At 45.8% G+C, this 21,543-nt stretch overlaps 2 protein-coding genes across 2 annotated transcripts; both read right to left on the bottom strand.

The window, feature by feature from the left end:
• Positions 1-2: 2 nt before the first annotated feature.
• On the bottom strand, positions 3-1,088 carry MTERF4 (mitochondrial transcription termination factor 4). The gene is made up of 3 exons (XM_041416361.1): positions 839-1,088; positions 578-762; positions 3-494 (listed from the first exon to the last, which is right to left on the bottom strand). Exons 1-3 carry the CDS (start codon positions 1,053-1,055, stop codon positions 138-140), a joined length of 759 nt encoding a protein of 252 aa, XP_041272295.1. The 5' UTR covers positions 1,056-1,088; the 3' UTR covers positions 3-137.
• Positions 1,089-1,671: 583 nt separating this feature from the next.
• On the bottom strand, positions 1,672-21,539 carry PASK (PAS domain containing serine/threonine kinase). The gene is made up of 17 exons (XM_041416216.1): positions 21,314-21,539; positions 20,070-20,271; positions 19,173-19,402; positions 17,937-18,107; positions 15,792-15,932; positions 15,075-15,209; positions 14,128-14,412; positions 13,670-13,769; positions 11,979-12,153; positions 8,586-9,454; positions 7,603-7,784; positions 6,978-7,145; positions 6,027-6,152; positions 5,273-5,407; positions 3,697-3,896; positions 2,324-2,457; positions 1,672-2,083 (listed from the first exon to the last, which is right to left on the bottom strand). Exons 2-17 carry the CDS (start codon positions 20,230-20,232, stop codon positions 1,920-1,922), a joined length of 3,378 nt encoding a protein of 1,125 aa, XP_041272150.1. The 5' UTR covers positions 20,233-20,271; positions 21,314-21,539; the 3' UTR covers positions 1,672-1,919.
• Between the last annotated feature and the right edge of the window lie 4 nt (positions 21,540-21,543).

The raw sequence follows: 21,543 nt of genomic DNA on the forward strand, positions 1-21,543 counted from the left end.
TGTATTTGACAGATGGGATTTACTGGTACCATGGGGCCCTGCACCCACCCCAGCTTGTGCTGGTGTGGGGTGGGAGCCCAAAGCACCCAGTGTGAGTGCACAGCAGGGGAGGGCTGGCACCTCGGAGCCTCACCTCCTCACTCCCGGGCTGTTTTACTTTCATCACTGTCCAAATCATCATCATCCTCTGTGTACAGTGCATCCACATCCTCCTCTTCCTCCTTCTCCTCCTCCTCTCGAGCCAGCAGCTTCTTGAAGACCTCAAACTCCTCTGGGGTAGAGTAGGCCAGGCTGGCCAGGAACTCTTCCTCCGGGAGCTGAAGGATGTCCTTCAGTTTTGGGTTAGTAATTTGGGTCTGTCCTTTGTGTGGCGTCTCGTAGAGCCCCCGGCGCTCCAGGAAGATGTGCCGATTCCGGAGCTCGGCAAAGGGCATTTGGAAGAGCCGAGCCTTCACCATCTCCTTCTGCTGGACCCCCATTCTGAAGTAGGCGTACTGCGGCGGAACGGGGGGTGGGTGTCAGGCACAGCCCTATTCCCGCAGCCGGTTCCGCCAGGAACGCGAGTCCCGCTCCTCACCTGGAACTGGTGGTGGAGGGTGCGCGGCTCCTCCAGCAGCACGGCGGGGCAGGTCCCCAGCACTTCCCGCAGCTGCTCCGCCGTGAACAGGCAGCGCTCCCGCAGCAGCCGCACCGCCGCCTCCAGCCTCTTGCGGGGCACGTGGAAGAGCTGGGGACAGCGGCTCACGGCCCGCTGCAGCCGGCCTGCGGGCAGCAGGTCAGCGGGCGGCCCGGCGGCAGAGCCCCGCCGTCCCCCCCGCAGCCCCGCTCGCTGCCCTACCTCCGTCCAGCCCCAGGCGCCGCAGCTCCTCGGCGCGCTCCCGGAGCCGCTCCGCGGGCAGCCGCAGCAGCGCCGGGCTCCGCTCCAGCAGCTCCAGGGCGGCCTCGGCGCTCAGCCCGAGCAGCAGCAGCTGCGCCGCCGCCGCCTCCCGGTGCTCGGGGCCGAGCCGGGGCTGCAGCGCCAGGAGCCGCCGGGCCTGCTCCTGGCTGAAGCCCATGGCCCGCAGCGCCGCAAGCTCCCCGCAGCCGCGGCGAGCNNNGGCCGCGACCCCGCCGGGGCAGCGCCGGGAGAAGGGGCGGGGTGGGAGCCGGGCCCGGCACGGCCTCTCCGGGCGCGCAGGGCTGCGGCGGCGGGGCAGAAACAGCTCCGGAGCCCCGGCAGAGCGCCTCGTCCGCTCCGATGCCCGCAGAGCCGATCCCCGCCGGGGCGCGGTGCTGCAGAACGCTGGTGAGGGCACGTTGTTGGAGACAGCAGAGTCCAAAGCTGGATTCAAAGCTAATTACTAATTAAAGCCGAGTCCTGTTGCTTCTCTGCAGCGCTGCAGCAGCCGGCCAAAGTGTTGCCTTTTCCCAGCACTTCCTCCCAAGCAGCCTAGCCCCGGCTGGCCTGTACTCCAAAATGTTTCTGTTACCCATGTCTCGACCAAGTTCTTGTTACTGAATCTAGTTTTTCTTCCCAATATCTGTCTCATCAAAACCGAGGACTGTTTTCCTGAATATAGACCGGACTCTGACACTAAAGAGAAGGACACTACCAACCCACCCCTCCCACCCAAATCATGTGATTACCTGTCTGGTTTTGAGTCTCCTTTGTGCACACATATTCCAGAAAACCAACACGTTATTCATTTATTCATTCACTTTTCATAAAAATATAGAAACTACCTATAAAACGTAAAACCAAGCAATAAAAATATTTTCCAAGTTATGAGCAATTTAAACAACATTAAAATCCTCACATCTTTGAAAAATACCATGGGTAAGAACAGTAATAAACTGAGTATATGTGGGTATCAGCAGGTAACCTTCCAATGGGACCTGCAGAGATGAGTTTTCTAACTCTGAAGAAGCTGAAGCAGCCTTCAGAGCGAGGTGTCGGCTGGCTCAGCAGAGGCAAACACCTCTTGCCAGGTATAATCTGCCAGGTTCACAGGCTGGCGCAGCCAGGGATCCTCTGCCAGCCTGGCAAGGGTCGTGCGCTGCTCTGGAACGGGGTGCAGGAGCCCGGCCAGCAGATCCATGAGACCTGGGCAGAGACAGCACAGCATGGCTCAGGCTGGACTTCAGGCAGGTTGGGAACGAGACATACAGTCTATGTTCAAAGAATGACAAATCTCCCCAAAAAAAGCTGCACTGAGCGGCTTTCCACATCGTCACAGAACACATTAGGGAGCAATTTCTCAGTCTTCCCCTTTATTTTGGTGAAAAAGCACTGCTCGTACCCAGGAGATCTGCTCCTTTTGAAAAGCAAATGGGAAGAGCTCACCTTCAGACACGGGGCGAGGAGGACTCAGGACGGCTGCCAAGGCCTCCTCCAGCTCACAGAAGGGATTCTCCCCAAGCACCAGGGTGTAAAGGGTGATGCCAAGCGACCACATCTCCAGCTCGGGGCCATGGTACCTGTGCAGAGATAAGCTTGCTTTAATTCAGATTGCAACTACAGAGCTGTATGCTAAAGAAAGTGAAAAGCAAAAAACAGCCTTGAAAGCCCTTGCTTCCAATTTTTATTTTAACATAGGAAGTTTGTGGGAATTCTAAGAAGGTTCTCATGTGTTTCAGGAGTCTGCATTATCCTTCTCCAGGACATAAAAGCAACCACAGAACAGCCAACCAGTTTCTGTTGATGAGTATGAGGTGTAACATGCACCCAGACTTCCACATACCTAAGCTGGTGACAAGAACTTACCCCTCCACCTTCTTCATCATCAGCCAAAACTGTCAAGTAAATATTTAACTGCAAGAGCAAACACATCCTCCCAGCCCTTTCAAAACAAAAGTTATTTGGAAAAAACTATTAACTATCTCAACTCCATCTGAGAAAACACGCCAGTTCCTTCACACAGTAAGAGGTGCAACTCCCAGGGCAGAGCTGCTTGCTTCACCTTTCATCTCATTCTCAGCAGGAATTTCCTCTCCTCCCTGCATTGCTTTTCCCCCCACTGCTTTAAGAGGAAGACCCATGGAAACAGCTGTGAAGCAGGAGCAAGATCCATCCAGACATGTGCATTTACAGCAGTGCCACCCCTGGGATGGGGAGGTTCATTGTGGAGCAGCTACGAGAGCACCAGCCAGGTACAGAGCACTTGGAGAGGGAGAGAAGAGGGAAGAGAGACAAGATTTAGGCAGCACATCCAAAATAGCAGCAAGAGAAGCTGCAAGGGAAGAGTCCTGGAGTCCCAAAGAGTACAAAAATCAGTGGGGAGATGAACAGGGATCAAACTGCAAAACTTCAAATAGAGGGAAGCACGTAGAAAAGAGAACAGAGAGGATGAGAGTGGGAGGATACAAAGCACAGACATGCAAGGAGAAGGTGCAATCAACAGCAATACCTGCTTATTCCACCTCTCTGAAAAAGCAGCTTTTGCTAGAGAGAGCCTGACAACAGTTTTAGAAACACCTTTGTACATATTCAAGCTTTTACAACTTGATTTCTGTCACCAGAGTGCCCTACTTTGTATGCACTCAGATCTTCACAGTGATTTCTGCCACTGCAGTGCCTGAGATCTCGCTGCATTTCCTGTGGTTGGATGCTCTAGCAGCACTCCAATGGCACAGTAGCTTGGCTTCTGTTCTAGCCCTGCCCACAAGGGTTATTTTTGGTGTGATGGCACAAAAATGACTTTTCAGAGAGTGACATACGGTTTGCCAGACAGCACTTCTGGTGAGCAGTATTCAATGGTCCCACAGAAGGTATAAAATAATTTCCCAGGTTCCAGGTAGGCAGCCGAACCAAAATCCACTAATTTAATTGTGAAATCTTCAGCAATGACAATATTTTCATCCTTGATGTCTCTGTGAAGGATGTTCCTACAGTGGAGATACCCAACAGCTGATACAAGCTGGAAGAGACAGAAGGAACTAGGTATTACTCCATAGAGTCCCTGAATAATTGATGCAGCATCACAGCTTTCCCACAGCCACATTTTGGCTTGTTTTGACACTGCCTAAACAAGATATACATCCTAATTATGGAATCTGAAATGGCCTCAGGCCTGCCTGTCACCATTGCTGCAGTGCTCTTGGAAGAGACACTTTAAAGAGCCTTTGCTGCTTTCATCTCACAGATGTGCAGGAGGAGGGGATGCTGCAGTCAGGATGTGATTGAGAGCATTGGAGCTCGCTGCTACAATCCTGCAAGTTACTCTATTTTTATCCCAGCTTCATTTGGAGGGTCCTTTGGTTTCTCCAGAAGGATATCACTGTGTGCCTTCCATGCTGCAGGATGACAAAGCATTTGAGAGCCAAGTGTGGTATAAATAACATAGTCACTCCTAAACCCCATTCTTTTTCCTGCACGATTCATGCTTTAATGCCATAATTAAGGATAATATGAGAATGATATCACCTTGGAGATGATCCTGACTCCTACAATGTTTTTAACAAGAAAAGCAGATGGCTGAGGGAGAAAAGTTTCTATTTATAATACAAATCTGCCTCTGCAGAGAAGTGCAGTGCAGATCTGAGGGAACAATTCAGCCTTAGAAACCCCAGGCTGGGTTAAGGAAAGGGCTGATCCATCACGAGGCTAAAGGGACACCTTTGGCTTCCATCTTCCATCAGCACCCCAGGTGAGGGCAGGGTGGGCACAGCAAGGGTGTGGGGGGGTTGCCACACACACAGCAATTCCTGCATACCCTACAGCAAGAATTTACTCCAAAACTCGTGAGGGGAAATTACCTGGGGACTGCTGCTGTGGTTAACTCACTAAACAAAGGACAATTCAGCCCTCAGGCAAGCTCCTGGCTCATGGGAAACTACCCTAAGTTACTTTGCATTATGCCACCTTAAAATCCAATGTAATTTCTTGATTTAAAGAGCAGAGCCCTTTACTCCTGTAACCAATCTAAACTAAGCACTGAAGTAAGTGAAAACGTGGCTTTTTGCAGGCTTGGGGCAGCTTCTGTGAGTTTTCCTCCTCCCTCAGAGGAAATGTGAGTGCTACATGGAGTGTCTGGTGACAGGGACTGTGAGCTGTCTGAGGGACCATGGCTCCACGGGAAACCCTCACAGGCAGGAAGGTCCTGGAAAGGCTTTTTTGTTGTTTCTAAGTAAACCTTAACAAGGTTTCTGCAGGCAGCATTTCAATCAGCCCTGCAGAATGGTGGGGAAAGGTTCTGCAAGTATTGAGCATAGTTATCAGCCAGTATTAAGTGGAACAGAATCCTGGTTCTTACATTAACCAATTCTCACCTGCATGTAGCAATTCTGCTCTCACCTGTCTGAATATATAACTCGCTAATGGCTCATCCAAGTTGGGCTGATTATCAATAAATGTAAAGAGGTCCAGACCAGATCCATGCTTCTCCATCACCAGCTGGAAGAAGCAATCATTTTCAAATACATCCAGCACCTATAAATAAAAGACCTGTTTAATCATGTGCTTCATCCTCAAACATTGCCTTTGTTTTTTTTTAACAAAGACTGTTCTCCTCTTGGAGATTTAATTGGTGTATATTATAATCTTTAAAGTCTCATTTCATTGAGCACAAGTGTTTCTTGAAAAGAGTACAGCATTAAAACTGAGAGCAGAATTAAATCTGAGAGGAATTCTCTTTCTGAAGCAAAAAAAAAAAACAACCAACCAACAAAACACCAAGAACTCCAAAACCAAAACCAGCAACCTCAAAACAAAGAGTGTGAAACAAGATGTGTCCAGATTATTTACTGAACTGGTACACGTTCAGATGTGACATCACACTTCCAAGATATGCATCTTATCTTGAAGTAGCTTTTTTTTTTTCCTGTTAAGAATCCCATCTTCAGATCAGTTTGGGGTAAAAGTGTGGAAGCAAGCAACAATCTGCTGTGACACACCCTCCTAAACAAAGCAGGATGAACAGGTTCCTTTCTCTCCTGAAAGGACAGATTCAGTAGAGGACACTTCACTCCTGAAGAGGAACAGCAGACACCCAGGATGCAAACAAACCACCTGGTGCAGTGCAAACTGCATCAATTCCCAGCCACTGTACCTTAATGATACTGGGGTGCTGCAGCTTCTGCAGGATTGCAATTTCCTGAGTGACCCTCCCCAGGTCAGGATCATCCACCCAGCAGTCCTCCAGCACCCTCTCCTTCCAGATGAACTTCACAATAACCTGCACAGACAGCAGCATTCAGCATCATCTGCCAAAGCATGGCTTGGAGTGTCAGCTAAGTTAATTTCAGAAAGTCTGTTAGTGCCTCATATTACTAGAGGCATGGAAGTGACCCCATGTGATGTGAATAGCTTAAGGATATTTGGATGTGTTTAAATTAATTTAGTCCTAGAAGCCAAATGATACACATAAATGGAATCTATTTGTTGCTGCTCTGAATTCCAAAGGCTTTGGCAAGCCAGCTCTCTTATCAACCAGCTACAGCACATGGGTGCAGTGAAGGGAAAGAGCACTAAGCATCCATGCAAGAGAAACACCAGAACTTGCCCTCTGAGCACCCAAAACACTTCTCCTGAAAAAGATACTCCTGAAAAAGAATACTTCTCCTGAAAAAGAGAAGGTGCCATCATGTGAACACATCTACTCCCCATTCTTGAGTCATGGCACAATATAGATTTTGAGGTTTGCCATTCTCTTTAGTAACAGAAGACTAAAACACATAATTCTGTTAAGATAACTGTCTACTTCTTTCAACAGGTTCAATTAGCTGCATTAATTAGTTAATTAACTATTCTGCACCTGTTGTCTCAGGTAACATTTATACACATCAATGCAAATGTTGTGCTATCCTGTTTCCATTACAGATTTCTGTTTAGACGAAGCAAAACCCCAAACTACCAAAGAGAAGCTTTTGACAGTATAATGTTAACAGAAAACGAATGCTCTAACCTTTCATCCTGAAAGAAATGCTCTAACCTTTCATCCTGAATGCTCAAGTTTTCATCCTGAATTATTATTGCAATAGAACAACAAGAAATACTTCACCTCCTGCTGATCTTTCTTGCTCCTGGCACTCCAGACAAAGCCAAAAGAGCCTTTGCCAATAAGACTGAGAGTGCTGTAATTTTTTGCATATTCTCCCTCACATGCTCTTAATCCTTCAAGATCTTCAGCTCTTTGGGAATTGTTGAAAAGTGAAGCTGATCTGATGGCCTAAGTACAGATATATGGGTTACAACAACAGCAAAAAATGACTAGCCACAGAATCACATTTAGAAAAATAATAAATACTGAAAAGAACATCTGCATTAAAAGATAAGATGAGGAATCTTTGGTACTGATAGTGCTAACTGCACTACATATACATATATATATATATATATACACACACATACACATATATATATATGTTAATGGGTGTCCTGCAGTTTGGAACTGCACTGTTCAGGCTGGAAAGGTAACTACACTAAGCCCCACACCACAAGTGTTACAAAATAGCAATTGAGATTTTGTTTTAGTATATTTTTAAAAAAAAGTAGGGAAAAAAAAAAGAAACAGTAACATCCACCCCACCAACTCATGTCATTAATTTGAAAATCTTGACTTTAGCTTCAGCTTAGCAGTCAAACAAAGAGAGAAATGCTCAATATTCAAAGGTAGGATTTCTTACTTCTCCAAGACTTTTAGTAGAAAGATCAGCATCAGACTGGGAAGAGTTTGCCAGGCTGGCAAGCAAATGCTGAATCTTTGCTACAGCTTCTTTTTGGCTCTGTGAGATGTCTTTCACCAGCCAGACACAGAAGAGCACAGTGGGATCCTGCAGCTCTGCACATTTCACCTCGAAGAGTACGCCTGGAGAAACAGGTGAGGAAATGAAAATTCTAGAATGTAACTTTAGTGTTGAACAAGACCACAGATGTTTTAGGACAAAATTCAGAGCCCTTGACAAAAAGTGCAGAATCTGGGGAACTGCTCAGTAAAGAATCATCAGAGGGGCTGACACCCCTCACAGGTGTTCTAGAGGCACCTATCAGCCACCTCCAGCAGAGACCTGTCAGTGTCCAGTTGTGATTATTCGTTTCACACTGTTACTCTAGGTTACATAAAAACTGGGATTTTATTCAACAGAAGAATCATCAGAGGGGCTGACACCAGCACAGGTGTTCTAGAGGCACCTATCAGCCACCTCCAGCAGAGACCTGTCAGTGTCCAGTTGTGATTATTCGTTTCACACTGTTACTCTAGGTTACATAAAAACTGGGATTTTATTCAACAAGCCACTGAATGCAGCTGAAGGAGTGAATGAAGCAAATTCCATTATACAATTTTAATGCAATTTACAGTTTTACTGGAGTAAAACACGAGTTTGTGTTTTCTGTTCAGAAAAAGTTGTCAGGTTCACACTTTTTATTTGTATTTTGAGAGTATTTGTGACTTTTCAGTAGGGATTAATTTCTTACCAACTTTGTATTTTATACCACCTCCTTTTCTGATACCCTCTGGGTAGACTTAAATACCACTTTTTTTCTTCTAGATGCTTCTTCCTTCCTCTCCACTGTGACTTTCTAATCAGAACTGTCTGCATTCTGCAAAACTGTGGTTGAAAAGGAGCACCCCAGTAAGAGTTTGGGAAGGGGACAAGGTTTCACTTACTGAATTGTGAACCATCTCTGTGACAGCAATTCCCAATGTAGCTGCCTTCCAGAATCTTCCAGGCCAAAGGAGCTGCTGGATTTAGCCTGCCTTCTTGTTTCACTGGGGTTGATGTTGCTTTGATCTCCATATTTTGCTGCCTGAGGAACTGACAGTGTTCTTCAGGCCTTCCTTTGCTTTTCAGGGGATTTCTGTTGGAGCTGTCCCCCACAGTTTCTGCAAGGGTTTCAGGTTTCTCAGGAAATGCTTTGGAGCATTCCTCAGAGTTTTGTAAATGCCTTCTGGAGGCCAGCCATCCAAAGTCAGCTTCTGTGGCAGCACCACTCAGCAGCTGCTTTCCCTGATGAGTGGAAAAGGCACAGTTGGTCCCAATTAGCACATTGGAGTCCTCTGCATCAGAGCAGCACCCTCCTACAAGAGCTGCAGTAACACCTAAAGAACTGTCTGAGTTCCCCTTGACACCAGCACTCCGCCCCAGTACCTCAAGAGCAGAGCAAATACAGTTCAGTTCAGATTCTTTCACATTTTCAGAGGTTGTGGCAGCTCCTGGTGCAGAAGCACTGCAGCCTGGTTTATTTCCTGAGCAAACATCACAGCCAGTTTTTCTTTCACAAGCAAAGAAGGTAGAAGGATCATTCAGCAGGCAGTTGTCAACAGCAATATGCTCCAGGCTGGAATGTTTTGCATCACACATCGAGTTTGTTTTTGACACCTGCCCTGGAACCATGTGGCTTTTCAAGTCTTGTCTGCAGTTCAGAGCTATCCCAGGCCATGGCTCATCCACTGTTGGGGTTCCAGGTGAGTTCCAGGTGGCTTCAGAAGGCAGCTTCACTGGGTCACAGGCTGCTGCTTTTAGCTTCTCCTCTGGTCTGGAAAACAGGCAAGAGTTACTGCAGGACATCCTGCACTATGACAGCTTCTCTCTGCAGTCTCCAAGTTCTGACCTAAATCCCACAGTTGTGATCAGGTGATGTGTGAGGGAGCCTTGCAGAGAGCATCTTTTGAGAATTATTTGATCCTGAAGTTTTCATTGTTCTGTACTGTTCCACTGCTCTGATTGTGTCAAGCCAGCTTTTGGGATAAGGCTGAGAGCCCATCTGCAGCAAGGCTGTCCTCAGTGCAAAGACTCAAAGTTATCAGCAGCATCATGATTACAAAATAAGAAAACTGTCCTACTGTATAACACCCATTTAAATATGGTCACTATTTAAAACCTGGACCAATTGTTTTATTTCAAGTTTAAAAGCAAGAGGCAGAAAGCTGTTTGCACAGGCATCCAAAATCCTGACAAATTTACCACACAAGAGCAGGTACACTCAAATGGCACTCCTTCCCTATGGATAATTTCCTTCTCTAGCTTAATTTCTAAATATAAATCATAAACAATTTACCACCACAAAAAAAAAAAAAAAAAAAAAAAAAAAAAAAAAAAAAAAAAAAAACCAACCTAATACACATGGCAGGTGTTTTGCCAGTTGATGGGGGTGATGGAATGGGCACTGACACCAATGGAAAGAATTGTCTTATTTTACTATTAATATTGAGGCAACACAGAAGAAAAAAATCCATTTGATAAAACAATAAGGTTATTACCCACCCAGCTTTAGCAACAAGCAAAAATAAGCAAGGTGATGCATCTAATCATTACTACAGGAGAAAGAAAAGTGATTGAGAAAGAACCATCAGCAATTGCCTAAATACTTTACCATCATCCAGAGTCTGCAGTTGCTGGGGAGCACACCTTTTTTCAGTGAGGATCTGGAGAACCCTTCCCAGAAATTGGGAAAATCCCATGCATTGCATCCACTTGTAGGTGAGGTCTCCAAGTTTGCCCAAAAAAGGGGTCCAGCTTTATAGGCCCAAATCAAACAGTCCAAATGACTTTTTGTGCAGAAAACATCTGGTTCTGGTGGCCCACTTCCCAGCCAGCCAGGGCCAGGGCTGGGAGGATTTTGCCTAAAATATTCTACTAACAAGCCTCCAGGGATATCTGTTGGGACAATTGCTTAATATACCTTACACAAGGTTATACAAATGTCTCTACAACAGCAGGTCTGGCATTAAGAACAACTAATATAAATGTTTTGATGGTCTATTTTTAACTAAAGAACCTTGATGGTACTAATAACATCATGCTCAAGATTCTGCTTGTAAGTCAAGATGCTCAGGCCTCAGCAGGATGCTTCCAGTCCTGAAAACAGAAATTCCCTTGTCTGTCCAACAGGAGATGGATGTCTCCATCCATCAGGGTTTGGAGATGTGCTTTGACAGAAACCCAAGCCCTGAAAAAACAGCTATTGCCCAGCTATCTGTAATATTTTAGACTAAATCAATTAGTTTTATGTTAGGCCATTAATAATGGAACTGTTTAGGAAGAATGCAGAATATTTACATCAGGTCACTTGTGTGATGAATTTTAAAATGACCACATTTCCTAAAGTGTTTGCTTAATATACTCATTGATTTCCAGAATTATACCAAGTTCAAAAGTCTCTAACAGGGAAAATACAAAAGCTTAACACAGCTTTATAGAGTTCATATAAATACATGAGAAATAAATAAATGCAAACTGTACCTTGAATAATCCATCCATGGCACAAGACATTTTGCAAACATTTCCATTAGTAAAAAAGCAGCATAGAAAAACAATGAAGCAGAACACTTACAGTCCTTACTTACAAGTATGATATGAGAGATACCATACACAAAAAAATGACAACATCAGCCACTTTAAAAAGCTGCAAGATCTGTGCTGTAATAGTCTATACCTTAAAATGAACAGTAAATATTTACTGTGGTGGAGAAAACCACAACTGTAGCAGAGTTGTAGCTAGAATTGTTAATGTGGAAGGCTTAAAATTTGACTTAAGGTAGGCCATGAGCATCCCATATGTACTTCTACAGAATTTATAACATTGAAACAGGAAAAAGATCTGGAAATGTACAAGAAAAAATGGCTGCCCTTCAGGAACACAGTACCCTGTTTTAATGGATGACCTGACAGTTATGCCAAGCACCAGAAGGAATAACACTTAGAATTCCCTCCAGGTAACCTGACTTCAGTGCAACACCAGCTGGAAGGAGATAAACATCCACTATGCATGATTAGTGAGCCTAATTAACTCTGTCTGGATGAAACATTTGGTCCCTTTAGAGCTGCAATTTCTGTAACTTTACAATGGTAGCTTGTGTAGATAAAAATAAAAATCTAAGCCAGGGACAGCTCAGCCTGTCTTGCAAACAGCACTCAGATTCTAAAGACAGCAAAGCATGGAAGGCTCTTGCTACACCTTCCCACAGACATCAAACAGGTGAAAAAATCAGTTTTTGCTTCTGATTGCCATCACAGCTCTTCATTTTCCCAAGTGAATATGCAGTCTGTGAAATGCCTACCTATTATTGGGGGTGGATGCTGCTTCAGGAGGTGAGGGAGGAGAAGAGAAACTGGTCCCATTCTTTTGTTTATTCTCATCATGTATTAATTTGTCATCTTTGTGTTGTTGCTCCAATTTCTGCTCTTCATCTCTTGACAGAAGGTGTGCTAAAGATGCAGCCAAGAAGCTGCTCTCTGTACCAAACAGGAAACAAAACCACACCAATTTAAACTTTTATATTTAGGCTTCAGATGCTACAGTGATTAAAAATAAACTTGGAGCTGCCTTGATTTGTCTTTTTCCTAAGGAATTGAGTATAAAAGGCTTGATTGAGGCAAAACAGTCAAAATACAAGCATTCCACTCTGCTTTGAGAAATCACCACATGCATCTCCATGTTTTAGGGCTGCCAAAATTTGCTTTTCTTGCAAAGCTCTTGGGCAGATATTGGTATCACACATTAGCTACTTGAATTGAATTCAGAGGCCTAAAAAATGCCAATAATGTAAAGAGACTGAAATTAAAATGATCACACAACAGCAGCATTAAAAAAAAAAAAAAAAGTTCAAACCACACATACACAGCCCTTTCCAAACCCATATAATGGAAAGGTTTGGACTGGATTTATGTAACTCACTAAAGCTGTAAGATAAAAAAAGAGTCTAAACATGTTTGGAAGAAGAGGAGAAGAAGTTCTTTCCTTCCTCAGTGATAACAGATCAGAAGAAAAACATGAGTCTGGAAGATGAAGTAAACCAAGTATTATTGCTGCAGAAGAAGGTAATGAGTGAACAAATCTAGATTTGAATCTAGCACAATGTTTATTTAGTAACAGCTGAGTGCCAACAATGCTTCCTCACTGAAGAACTGAACTACTCCTAGATTAGGGGCATCATTTCATCCAAGAACCACCTAAGAAATTGTGCACTGTCTACTAACTCTTCTTTGTTCCAGTGGGTGCATGGGTTTCAGTAGACCTGCATTTCTAAGCAAAGAGAAAAAAAAATAGGGGGAAAAAAAGGAGACAAAACCAGCCTAAAATGTGATGTGGATGGAAGCATGAACTTGCTGGTGTTCTCTGCATTGGGCAGAGCAGGCTGGAAAAGACAGATATGGAAACATGAGGCTTCTTTGCTTCTCTTTATTCAAGCTGTGTTCAGAGAAGTAACATTTTGGTAAATTCTGATGCAAACTGCATCAGAGGAATAAGTGATGCCTCCCTGATTGAAACACAGCAACCATAACATTGACTATTAGCCAGCAGCACAAGCCAATTCAGAATATTAGATTTTTCCCTTGAAATATTAATCCCAAGTAGCTACAGCTCTGCTGCAATACAGTCACAAAAGCTATATTTCACACATTTTAAAATACCACAGGGTCCTAGCAGGGAAGGGAGGGAAGGAAGGGAGGAAGGGAAGGGAAGTGCTTATTAAGTACAAAGCATTCTCTATTCTCACTGTAATTTCCAAATTGGATATTCAGTTTTATCTTCTTGGCAACAAAGAGAGAAGCTCAGTCTTAGGTGAACAATTCTCTTTACCTGAGGTTATAGTGGAAACCTGATTTAAAAACTGCATGGAGGGGCATTGCTTTTATGAAGAATGTTCTCTTTTTTGTGGGTGAACCTCTTGTCTCTGCTGTTCCCCTTGGTTACAGCAGCCAGAGCCAGCTGTATGGCAGGCACTGACACCTTCCAAAAGGCACTCACCTTCTGTCCCTGTGGGGTCATCCAGAGGAGGTAAAGGCAAAGAACAGCCACTGCATCTTTTCATGTTGTTATAGAAACCAGGGATCAGGAATGTAATGTTCTAAAACAAAGAACAAAACCTTATAAAGCTAAGCCAGCTCTCACAGGATGGGGGCAAATGCTGACAATCCCTGTCTGTGAGTCTGATTCTCATGGAGACCCAGGCAAAAGTGATCCACATGACCAGTGGAAAACACAGAACTGTGCAGCTTGCTTTGGGCCACTTGAAATCCATAGCAGCTCCTCAGCACTGCAAGTCTCAGCAATTCCAGCATGGGAATTTGCATCCCACCCCTCACTCAATAAACACGTGGAACACAGGGGTTTTGGGATGGCAAGGAGTGTAAAACAGCTCCACAATTCCAGTGGGTATGCTGCCACATGTATCAGTCTTCTGGGAGGATATGAACTTATCTTACCTTTCCCAACAGCTCTTTCTTCTCATAGCCAAAGAGCATTAGAGCAAAACTGTCCGTGATGCCACAGATGATTCCATCTGACTGGACAGTGACCAGGCCACTGATGGTGGAGAAAACCACAACTGTAGCAGAGTACTGATAGCCTGGGAGAGAGCCTTCTGCCTGTGGAGTCTCATCTTTCTGCACTGCTTGCTCCTGCTCCACGTGGCTGACTTCCAGCTTTAAACTGAGAGGAAACATGGTGCCCTCTCTGCATCGGCCTGCAGCTCGCTGGATCCTGAGGGACTGATCAAAGCAAAAAATCCCAAGCAAGCAAAAGTCAAACAGAAAACCTCCAACTGAACAAATGTTTCGGGTTTATTGTGTTGTTCGTATAAAATGACATGGGAATTCTCAGGAAAAAGGAGCAGGAAAAGAAAAGGAACCAATCTTGTGAGTATCTAAATGAACAACATCTGGCTTTTTAAGGGTTTGCAATCCAGTGTTGAAATACTGAATAAATATCCTGAAGATGAAGACCAGTCTATGCTGCAGCTTTTCAACAAATTAGGCATTCATAAGAAGGCCTCCTTCAACTCCCTATCTGCCCATTTTCATGGCATTTGCAAGACCTGGGTATTCTTTCACTCCTCAGACAGACACGATTGAAATGGGCTAAAGAATTAAAAGGAATCCTAAAAAGCTTACAGAGAGCACAGTGTCTTACAAAGCTAGGACTGGAGAAAACTGTCTTTGACCAGGGCAGATTCCAGTGAGAGGTCAGGCCATGGTCTCATCCCAGGCTAGGAACTCTTCAGACAGCAGCTCCACAAAAAGGCAGCCCACCCTTTCCCAGGGGAATCAGGTTTCTCTCTGCAAAGGCTTTCTTCTGTTATGTAAGGAGGGAAAGCAGCATGCACTCCAAATGGGAAGGCTGTGGAAGAATGAGGCTGGTGCTTGTACTGTACCTTTGGGATTTTTTTGCCTAGAGGAGGGATCTGCACAGAAGGAATCAGGTCCTTTATGTGGAGTCCAACTACTGCTTCCAGTGTTGGGTAGCCATGGAGATGAGCATAAAGGAGATCACAGGATGTAATCTTTCCCTGGGGAGGAAAATTTACAGGATTGTTAAAATTTTAACATTTCAGCCACAGTCCACTCAATGCTTTGACAATGGTTTCTGCAGTTACCTAAGCAGTGGCAGGAAATTTCATCCTGCTGTCCTTTGGTGGACACAACTCACTCAGTAAAAGCAGACCCAGCATAAAAAATATTCCCATATCACTGTGCAGGGAGCCTGCCCTTTGCCCAGGAGAGAGGCAGAGGTGTCCAGTGCTCCTCACAGAACTTTCCTCAGCCAGATGACCCCTTCACAAGGACATCCATACCCCAAAGTATCAACCCCCTGCCAAACCAACACTGCTCAAGGATAAGAGTCCCCTGAGGAGAGAGAGTGCATTTCTGTGTGGGTTATCAAACACATCAGGGTGAGCCTCACCAGAGATCCATGCACAGCCCCTGCATGCACAGCCCCCCTGCATGCACAGCCCTGCTTTCAGGCCCTGCCATGGACACACTCCAAGATCCCAAACAGCAACCTGTGCCTGCTGCCTTTCAGACACCTTCCTCTCCCACACAAACTCTCACAAATTGCAGTCTGCTTTGGTTGTTAGGAAAACACTTACCTCAGCTGTGAAGGAAACACGAGCTGAAAGTCTCTCCACTGGTTCCAGCACAACCACACAACGCTGGCTGTCCTTGCTTCCTATTTGCCTCAGCCAGACTGAGACAGGGATCTTCTCACTGAGGTGGCCAAGAACATCCACCTTCCCACCAGATTCAGAAATGGAGACATGACTTACTAAGACTGTGGTCACTTAGAACAAATTTCAAACAGGAGTAAGAAACTGAGCCAAGGAACCTCCCTGTCATTATCAGAAAAACACCATTTCTTGGCTACTTACTAGTATTTTATGGGAACAAACATTTTAATACAGAGATTTTTATACAGTTTTAATACAGAGATTAAAATGTCTGAAAATAAGACACAAAATGTTGCTACTTTTGTTATCATCTCTCCTCGCCTCAGGAAGTCTAAAGGCATAAAGACTTCAGAATAATAAATGTACCACTCTGACACCTTGCATTCAGTGTGAAGTGCCTCTCAGAGATGTCCTATTTAAGGGATGTCCCATGGTGCTAATGAGCACTCCCCATTAGTAACACAGTCCTTACTTTCAGCTGCAAAAACAGCAGTTTAATTTCTTTTGGGAGGAAATTCTTCTAGATCAGAAAATGTTTATTTATCTCATAGCCTGCAAGGTTCATCCCAAACCTTTTATGATTTTTATATTGTCTTGACAGAATGGGTTTATGACTTACACACTGAATCCTATAAAGTATTTGGAACAGCTTAGATTAAGTGCCTCTGTGAGACATTTAATTTTAATTCTCACTGAAGCAAATTTAGATCTTTGCCCCCACACCATATCCATCTGAGGATTCAGGAAGAAAAGGCTCTGAGATACCAACAATTTCAGCTCAAAAATAACACACCAGAAAGGATATGAGCTCATTTTCCAAGGACTCTCTAGTGACAACTCACAACAGCAGCAAAAGAAAATAATATGGAGATTTTCTCATGCAGCTCTCTTATAAATAACCCCATTCTAGGCAAAATATCAATTCCACTCTTTTGCACCAACTATGCTGGTTTGATGCAGACATTTCACAGTATTTCAATGGCTTCAACCTTTATAATATGCACAATCTAAAGTAAGATAATTTAAAATACATTTTTAAGGACCAGACAATTGGGACATTTTCCACAATAGACTTTTTCCTTGTTAAGCAATTTTTAAAAAATCTAATGTCCTTTAAGTTCTGATTTGATCATGTCAAAGTGACTCCGTGTGTTGACAGCTGCAAGGTTCTCATGACAGCTGCAAGGTTCCCTTAAATCATCTTTTGCCCTTTGAATTCCCACACCTGAAAACTTTTAAACCAAACACTCCTGCAAATGACACAATTGCCAAATGACAATGGAGTTAAATATATCAGGAAATTACATAGAAAATGTAAAAAAAAAAAACCCAAACCAAAGCCTACAAAACCACTTCATGTGGTGGAGAACATTTCCTTGAACATTTCACATACCACAGCTCCTGAAACCACTGATGAACATTCAGAAGTTTCTAGGTACTCCTCACCCACTGCTTCCCAAGCCTCTTGGCCAGATTTGGATATCAAGTGGGACAGCTTTTGACCAATGAGTTCCTGGCTACTGCACCCAAGCAACTTGCAAGCTTGGTCATTGGCCACTAAGATCTAGAAAAGAGCAGAATAAAACCAAACTTAAACAAAGAATATATTTTTTAAGAGCTCATTGTCTCCTCAGGTTGTTGCTTTAATGTCTTATAATATCCCTTTCTTTTGGAAATAAAGTGGTTCATTACAATTCTGAGTTCATTATAGATTCTTATTCTAGGACATCCCTTGCCCACACATCTTTTTGGGTAAGAGGTGTTGAGCCATTGTTTTCCTTTTAGGTTTCCTGCTTTCTGTTAACTGTAAACAATGACATCCATGGAGGCAAAACTACAAAGCTGCATTTGCAAGCAAAGCCCAGGCAGGCCACAAAATTGCATCCAAGCTCAGAGGTGTGCAGTGATCACACCACTCACTGGCACACTGGAGCAATGGAGCAAGCTGGGGCTCAGTGTCATCAAACCAAACTGTCAATAGAAAATGTAAAAAAAAAAAAAACCCAAACCAAAGCCTACAAAACCACTTCATGTGGTGGAGAACATTTCCTTGAACATTTCACATACCACAGCTCCTGAAACCACTGATGAACATTCAGAAGTTTCTAGGTACTCCTCACCCACTGCTTCCCAAGCCTCTTGGCCAGATTTGGATATCAAGTGGGACAGCTTTTGACCAATGAGTTCCTGGCTACTGCACCCAAGCAACTTGCAAGCTTGGTCATTGGCCACTAAGATCTAGAAAAGAGCAGAAAAAAACCAAACCTAAACACAGAATAATTTTTTTTAAGAGCTCATTGTCTCCTCAGGTTGTTGCTTTAATGTCTTATAATATCCCTTTCTTTTGGAAATAAAGTGGTTCATTTGCATTCTGAGTTCATTATAGATTCTTATTCTAGGACATCCCTTGCCCACACATCTTTTTGGTTAAGAGGTGTTGAGCCATTGTTTTCCTTTTAGGTTTCCTGCTTTCTGTTAACTGTAAACAATGACATCCATGGAGGCAAAACTACAAAGCTGCATTTGCAAGCAAAGCCCAGGCAGGCCACAAAATTGCATCCAAGCTCAGAGGTGTGCAGTGATCACACCACTCACTGGCACACTGGAGCAATGGAGCAAGCTGGGGCTCAGTGTCATCAAACCAAACTGTCAACTCAAGCTAAAACATGGCATAGCTCTTTAAAGGTGTCAGGACTCAATTTTAGATTCCTCTCAGGACAGGAAAGAGAAATTCTTTCCCTCCCAATGCAAATGAAATGTTTACTGGGGCAGATAAAGGAATCTTGTGCCACCACAAACACAAAAATCAGGGTTGGCTTCACAGAGAGAAGGCTTGAAGCACATTCTGCTCTTCCTTTCTTCCCTCATGTCACTCCACAGCTGCATTCTTATAGAACCATTGAATCACAGAATGGTTTGGGTGGGACAGGATCTCAAAGACCATCCACTTCCACCCCTCCCACCCAGGGACACCTTCCACCAGCCCAGGTTGCTCCAAGCCTTATCCAACCTGGCCTAGAACATTTCCAGGAATGGGGAGTCCACAACTCCCTGGCCTGTTTGAGAAAAGACTCAATAAATCCTTGCTTCTGCTATTATTCTGTGTATTTTGCTATCTACAGCCTGCCATGGAAACAAACTCATCAGCCTTTAGAAGACTACTGAGCTGGAGCACACTACAAACTGCCTTCATGACACTGATTTCCTGCAGACACACAAGAGAAAAACAGACATTTCAGCCTGCTCTCACACAGCCTGGAGCAGTTCTGGGCAGCTTAGTGCTGCAGCTTGTGCTGCAGGTACCTCTGTAGTGCTGGCATCCACGGTGAAGATGGCTTGGTTTGGGGGGCGTGCAGCAGCTGGGAGGTGCTGGCTGGATTCCTCCCCAGCTGGGCTGTGCAAAAAGGAGCAAGAACTTCCAGTGGGAGCAGAGAAAGAGGCAGAATCCCACCGAGCCCGTGAGTTACCAGTTTTGCTGGTACAAATGTTACGAGCTGTCAGAGAAGACAAACAGTAAGAGCTCCACTTCTCCCCTGTGAAAACATAAAGGTCAGCAGTGTTGCTGTAACAGGAGTGTCAGAGGAATGAATTAAAGAAAAAAAAAAAAGCTGGCAGCTGAAGCAACTGTCAAGTAATCCCAAAATACATGCTTCTAGATTTTTAAAGAAAATCAAATCAGTGAAACCAAAGAAAACAGAAAGTATTCCAATAAATTTATCTTTTTGAATCTGGAACACATAAACTTGGTCCATACCACTTGCCAACATTCATAAGTTTTAACCAGACTTGTTAACTTTTATTTTTTATTTAGCAGTCTTTTAAATGTTTTGAAATATCTCTAATTAAAAATGAAACAGTCATTAAATAATTGCAGCAAGTGCTTGAACCCTTATTAAAAACTGCATTAGTTGGAAACCACTTAATTAACTGTTCACAGTATGTGACATTGAAATACCTGTGTCCACACCACTGTTCTAGGCTACAAAGTGCCAAGTGATTGCACAACAATTTTCAAAGGTTCTGGGAGCACCTATCCAGTAATGTTTTCCCTATGAGCTCTGCCAGCCTGCAGCAATCCACGGCTCAGGCTCTCACTGAACAAGTGCATCCTGGCAGATACATATCGCTGCCATCTCTAGGTTTGAGGAAGGGGAAGACCTGAAACTGCCCAAAAGCTTCACGGGAACTCAGAGTGCTCACCAGGCAGCGATGCTCCAAGCTGACAGAGCCCTGAGAGACGACTTCTCCTGCTTCTGCTGCCCCAGGGGAAGGATCTGCTTAGCATATCGGAGTCATTCAGGTGGGTAAGGACCGAGCCTGCCGATGAAGACAGTAGGGCCCCTTCAGAGGGGCTACAAGCCATGATCACGCTGGTCACCAGCCACGCCTAGGGAGCCACCATCTGCAAGAGAACCAAAGGACAGGAGTCAGGCCCGCAGCAGGGCCCGAGGCTGGCTGGTGACAATGCCTTCCGACCCAGCCACAAGCCTGCAAGTGACAGCAAAACGCTCATTCCTGAGCTCGGGCTGGGTGGTTATCACAGAGCTGACTGCTGACTCGCCATCCCGCCCGGGCGAGGGCTCCATCCCTCTGGACTATCCATGGAAAAGCTGGATTCCGCGATCCTCATGGCATCCAACCCAGACCCCTCTGCAGGACAGTGACCGACAGGATCCACCACCACATTTCTTTCTGTCGGAGCTGCTCAGCACCCTCCCCTCTTTCTGCTGGCTTTGACCTCAAAACCTTTGGGAAATTTGGAAAGTCACTCGCAGTTTTGAATCGACAGGGGCAGCGCAGCCTCCCTCCCTCCCTCCGGGGGAGCCGGCCGGGCCCGCGGCAAGGGGACGGGACAGGACGGGACAGAACAGGACAGGACAGGACCGGAGGGGACGGAGTGCAGCGCAGCCTCCCTCCCTCCCGGGGAGCCGGCCGGGCCCGCGGCACGGGGACGGGACAGGACGGGACAGAACAGGACAGGACAGGACAAGACAGGACAGGAGAGGACGGGACAGGACGGGACAGGAGAGGACGGGACAGGACGGGACAGAACAGGACAGGACAGGACCGGAGGGGACGGGACGAGACAGGACAAGACAGGAGAGGAGGGGACAGAACAGGACAGGACAGGACAAGACAGGAGAGGACGGGACAGGAGGGGACAGGACCGGTGGGGTCGGGACGCCCCGGTGACGGCCGCGGCTCCTCAGGGCGGCCGCCACAGGCGGAGGGCGCGGAGGGGAGGCGGGCGGGACTGAGCAGCACGGCACCAATGAGCACAGGCGCTGCGAGAGCGGCACGGAGAGGAGCAAATGGGACACGAGCGCGGGAGGAGGCGAAACAGCTCGCGGGCCCGGGGGCTCGTTGGTCCCGCCGGCCTCCCCTTCCCCTTTCCCGCCGCCGCCACACGCGATGCCCGCGCTCCGCGAGGCAGCGCGGCCGACCTGCTGCGGGGGCGGGTGGCGGGCCCTTCGGCAGGGCGGTAGCTGCTCCTCCCAAGGGTTTGTAGGCGGGAGGACGAGGCCGAGAGCAGCGCGTAACGCGACCGGCTCCAGGCGCCGGCGGAGAGGAGCAGGTCCCGGCCGCCTTCCACCCCTCCTGCAGAGAACTACAACTCCCAGGAGGCCGCGCTGGGGCGTGGGCGGGGCTCTGCCCCCATCCTGGGCGCGCCAGC

This window comes from Onychostruthus taczanowskii, unplaced genomic scaffold (genome assembly GCF_017590055.1).
Source record: "Onychostruthus taczanowskii isolate IOZ18803 unplaced genomic scaffold, ASM1759005v1 scaffold51, whole genome shotgun sequence".
Lineage (NCBI taxonomy): Eukaryota > Metazoa > Chordata > Aves > Passeriformes > Passeridae > Onychostruthus > Onychostruthus taczanowskii.

Coding starts and splice junctions, on each gene's coding strand:
- MTERF4 (XM_041416361.1), bottom strand. CDS start 1,055: ATGGGCTTCAGCCAGGAGCAGGCCCGGCGGCTCCTGGCGCTGCAGCCC. Junction 763..838: donor GCGCCTGGGGCTGGACGGAG/GTAGGGCAGCGA, acceptor TGCTGCCCGCAG/GCCGGCTGCAGCGGGCCGTG. Junction 495..577: donor CCCTCCACCACCAGTTCCAG/GTGAGGAGCGGG, acceptor GTTCCGCCGCAG/TACGCCTACTTCAGAATGGG.
- PASK (XM_041416216.1), bottom strand. CDS start 20,232: ATGGCTTGTAGCCCCTCTGAAGGGGCCCTACTGTCTTCATCGGCAGGC. Junction 12,154..13,669: donor TGACCCCACAGGGACAGAAG/GTGAGTGCCTTT, acceptor TGTTTGGTACAG/AGAGCAGCTTCTTGGCTGCA. Junction 7,146..7,602: donor CTACTAAAAGTCTTGGAGAA/GTAAGAAATCCT, acceptor ATCTGTACTTAG/GCCATCAGATCAGCTTCACT.